The sequence below is a fragment of the Apis dorsata genome, unplaced genomic scaffold, assembly GCF_000469605.1.
Source record: "Apis dorsata unplaced genomic scaffold, Apis dorsata 1.3 scaffold_196, whole genome shotgun sequence".
Taxonomy (NCBI): Eukaryota; Metazoa; Arthropoda; class Insecta; order Hymenoptera; family Apidae; genus Apis; species Apis dorsata.
The window spans coordinates 676,250-681,410 of NW_006263480.1; the positions used below are offsets into that span (position 1 = coordinate 676,250).

At 30.8% G+C, this 5,161-nt stretch overlaps 1 protein-coding gene across 1 annotated transcript in view; it reads right to left on the bottom strand.

Moving 5' to 3' along the window:
* LOC102677155 (homeobox protein extradenticle) overlaps positions 1-5,161 on the bottom strand; it is a 62,777-nt gene that overhangs the window by 20,085 nt on the left and 37,531 nt on the right. Inside the window, exon 5 of the mRNA XM_006614755.2 lies at positions 5,023-5,154. Within this exon, the coding sequence (XP_006614818.1) occupies positions 5,023-5,154 (132 nt within the window). The remainder of the gene's footprint in view (positions 1-5,022; positions 5,155-5,161) is intronic.

Consider the following 5,161-nt stretch of genomic DNA (forward strand, 5'->3'; position numbering starts at 1 on the left):
AAAGAAACGTATAATGAGTAAGATATAGGTGAAAAAGTAAAGTGTCATGGAAGTCGAATGAAAATTGCGTGTAAAATTATAAAAACACAATATTATTATATTAAAATAAAATTATTAGTGTAATAAATAAATATAAATTAAAATAAATATTTAGTTTCTTCGATTCAAATTTTTCTCTGCTCTTATAAAAAAAGATGAAAATTGACAAGACTTGTTTCTTCGTTAGAAAATTTTCGTAAGAAAAATTATAGATCGTTAATATATAACACAAAACGAGAATGAATGAGATCATATAAGAATATACGAAAAAATCTATACTGAGTATGATATAAATGGAAAAATGAGAGTGTCATGAAAAATGATCGAAATGTGCATGTGAGGTTAGAAAGACGATATTAGAATATATTATTGTATGATAATAAAATTAATTTTATGTGCAATAAATAATTTTTTTACTATTGTAAAAAAAAACGAAATTTGACATTTTGTTTCTTCATGTATGTTATAAAATCTTGAAGTGGATCACTTAAAATAGCAAAAACGACGAATACTTCGGTAACAATCTTTCTTCATAGAAAATGAGATTTCTCATGGTGGCTCTAATTTTGCTGCGGTTCACACTATTAATAAGTGTACACGTATTTCGAGGATATAGCACCACGAACCTTTTGGCTCGCGAGTGTTATCGAAATTCCAACCTGCACGCTGCTAAATATACCTGGTCGCGGTTACGTCTGCCGCGGTTGTTCTGTGGTTACCACAATATACGACAGTTCCCTTTCTTATATAATCGAATTTACCGTTTGTGGAAATTTTCAAATGTATTGTTTGTGATCATTATTGTATCAAATTATGATATTCACATGAGAAAAGACCAGTTGAATCTCGTAAAAAACGGAAAAGAATTGCTAATATTGGCCTATAAAATAGAAGATTATTCAAAGAATTGAAAAGTTATTCAAAAAAAAGATGCTGTGTGATTTCATATAATTTTGTTATGAAATCGAATTTATACTAAAAAATGTTAATTCTTTAAATATCCTTAATATATATATTTTTTTATTTTCAATAAAATTGAAAATTATTGAAACATAACGTATAAACATAACATAATGTATGTGATTTCAAAGTAATTATTAAAGGTTAACTGATTTTACGATTTGAACAATTTCAATCAATTTCAAAATTTCTAAAAATTGTACAAAATCACTGATTTTATTGATTTCACGCTAATTTTATTTTTGAAGATGTTTTGAAATGATTTCGCGAATAGTCTCTCGAAAGAAATGTTTTGGTTCCTTCAAACTTACAAAGAAATGATAATTAGAAGACGAGCAGACACATCAAGCAGAGAAAAAGTTGAAATCTGTATCCATTAAAAATCGTACAGAATGAAGGAGTGTATGCACCAGTAAGATTCATGCCAGACGATGTTTGTTGGCCGTGATCACGCGATCTCGTAAAACTCGATGCGGTTCTATTCTCGTACTTGTCACGCTATTTTGCATAGTCAGGCAGACGTTCACCCTAATGCAGTGACTCCGGCCACCCCGTGGAGTTTGAATAGTAAATTTCGGTTATGATAAAACTTTTGGCCACGACGATATCAACCGTAATAACGTTACTTTTAAGCGCGGCAATATATTTCCAGCCAAAACTCGAAACATTGTATTATCCAGCCTCGCCAAACTGTGCAACCATGGTCTATCCGAAACACCAGTCTCGAACAACGATTGTATGCATACAATGGTTGTTCGTTTAAATAACAATCACGAACGCTGTATGAATAGAGTCATGATAAAAAAAAAAAAAAAAAAAAAAAAAAAAAAGAAAAAAAAAAAAGGAAACAAAAATGGATTTTATTTCGCTCGGTGAATCTCGCTCTGACGTTATCTCGAAAAACGAAATGAATTTAATCTGGGATAAAGGGATAAAAGATCAGCCGTGTCGTTGAACGTTAAAAGAAAAACCGGAGAATGAAAAGTAAAACGAAATCACCGACTCGATACTCTGCTCTGTTCGACTCTTAGATGAAGGGAGAAAAAGAGAGAAAAAAAGAGAACGGGGTTAAAACTTGTTAATGGCCAGGCTTATCGATAGAGCGTCAACTACCCTTGGTAACTGCAGTTTCACCAACGTATATGCACGCGAATGCATACCTCTCGACACACGACCATATTGTTGCGTCTACAAAGAATTTCCACACGCATGCATATACACGTCGGTGGACCTCAAAGCAAGGGTGTGCGTATTTACTGCGGGGAAACATCAAGACCGCTGACATACGGTGAAATATAGGGTTGAAACGGGTGTGGCAATTAAAGCATGCTCTCTCTCTCTCTCTCTCTCTCTCTCTCTCTCTCTCTCTCTCTCTCTCTCTCTCTCTCGCTCCCTCCCTCCTTCCAACGATCGCTCTGTTTATTCTATCTCTCTCTCTCTCTCTTTTTTCGCTGAACTAGCGTGTGCGAGCGATTCGGTATTTATGTATAGCGTATACACGAGGTATACGAGTGACGGGCCCACGGTTATTTGGAAAGTATGCGAAAGGAAGGGAAAACATGAGAGGCGTTAAAAAGAATTATATGGTTTTATCATTGATAAGTATATGGGAGGGGGGATCGTGCGCGTTATACAAGCCATCGATGCTTTTCGTTTTAATCGCGTGCGCATATTAATGAAGAAGGAATTGAATATGCGTTCGTGGCGTTTGCGCGTGGTAAATAACGTTGTATTTTTCGCGATTGGAACTGGAAATGCAAAATAACCCGGGTGAAAAATCTATGGACGCCGTTAGCGATTTGGACCAAATTGCAAATAAAGTCGAAAATAATTGTATCAGATTCGAATTTGAACAAGAAAGATTCGAATTATTCTATAAATTTAAAAACAAAGAAAGTATAGATTTATATATCTTTCAAGTAGAATCAAACATTGGTAAAATAAGTTTCGAAATTTTAATATTTGCTTTATTGAAGTTTTCTTTTCATTTAAAATCAACTTTTGAAATTGATTCTTACATATATAATTATATAATTCGTATGCAGAAAGTCTAATTGAGAAAGACAGAGCATATAAAATATAGATACATATCAAATATATAGCAATTTCAATTTATTTCAGTTTATTTATATCGTTATTTCATTTATTTGATTCAAAACTTTCTAATATAATATCATGTATGTTTAATGTATAATATTGCATTTTCTACGAATATAAGATTTCCTTTAATTTACTTTCTTCTTATATTTCTTCACTTATGAAAATATATATACACGTATCTCTTTTGAGTTCATTAATTATACATGATTATATATTTCTCTTATAAAATAAACTATATCGACAAAAGTTATTGAAATGAAAGCGGTATAAAAAATTTTCAAATATTTAATAAATACATTTAATAAATACAAATCGAAAAGAATCGAACATCAAGATCATTATGTTTACTAATATCAAATTTATCGAACGTATATCGGAATGAAAACATTACAGAGCTAAATTCAAAATAATAACAGATTTTAATTTTGAATATATCGATTTCTTACAAAGATTCCAAACAGTTGAATAATTTAAGAATCCAATTCCGTTTGACATCCATAGAATTATACAGCTCATATGAAACAATAATAATAACAATAAAAATTATGATTTTAAGGAAAAAGTTTCCAACCTCAATAAGAAGCTTAAACTTTATGATGAAATAATAAAGAAAATATTGTTTATTAATAATTAATAAAAAAAATAAGTAAAATAAAATAATTTAAATATAAATCCTTTTCTCTTAATTTGGTTTATATTAAATATTAGACTTTAAACCCCTATTCTTCTTTGATCTATTAAACTGCAAGAATGATTTTAATAATCTTTAAACAAAAGATACTTTAAACAAAAGAGAAGGAATCGGTTAACAAGTTATAACTAAATAAAAGTAGATAGTAGATAGAAAATATCACTTGCTTTATAAAAAAAAAAAAAAATATATAACACGTAGAGACATAGGTAATTGTAAAGTTTTACAATTTCGTTGAATTTCGACCGCGAAACACACAATAGCCCATAGGGAATTTGCTGGCATTAAAGAGATCCGCAATTCGCGATACAACTCTCCGGTTGGCCGACACGCGAGATTTTACTTAGCGCGAGTGAGTCGGTTCATTAGCACGCAAATCGTCGAACAGAGACGAGTCTGGTTCTCTGCCACTACCCTTAACTGGCCCCTTATCGCGTTGCTCTAGGGGTAGAAAAAAAAATTCTACGCAAAAACTGCACATCGACCCCTTCGATTCGATCACCATTGGATCATTCGGAAACATTTTACTTTTTTTTTCTTTTTTTTATTATGAATTTAATCGAATTCAAACGATCCATTGCGAAATGCACACTGTCTTATTCGAATAAAATATTTGTCTTCTTTGTTTTCTTAGGATAATTGCGTCAGAGTTTTTGTATGAGCGTTTTAATTTTAAAGTTTCACACTTTAAATTAATATTGTAATATATCTTGGAAAAAACTATCCTATTAGATAGAATTATGCAGTTATTGATGAAAGTTGAAAAAATCGTTTCAGGATTTTGTTTTTTTTATCCTCCAAGATCAATTAATTAAAAATAATATAGAAAGATAAAAGTAATATAACATATTAATAAGCAACAAGTTTTTTCAAATACACGCAAAGATAAAAAAAAATGTAAATAAAATTTTCAGATTTTATTAATATTGTTATTTACTTTTAATATCAATAAAGTTTTGCAATTCCATAAAAATAGAATACAAAGTAAATATAATATTTTATTCTTAGTGAATCGCATACATGCCAAGGAGAAAGGATGTAAATTTTAGAAAAACATTAATCCAAGTATGAAAAATCATAGCAAATATAAAATATTTAATATTTATGTATCATCAAGATGTATTCTCAATATATTCATATTTTATCCTCTCCTATCCACGTATTTAAATGAATAAATTCTATCAATGTCATAAATTTGATAGGAAAGAAAGAAAAACGATAGATTTACAAACCTGTTCGTATTTCTCCAACTCCTGATGATAAATCTGTCTAATTTGGGCAAGTTTGGCTCTGTAGTCCGAATGTTCGATGGCGTTGTCAGGTTGTCCAGGTGGTCCTCCAGCAGCGGCTGCAGCCGCTGCAGAGGCCGCC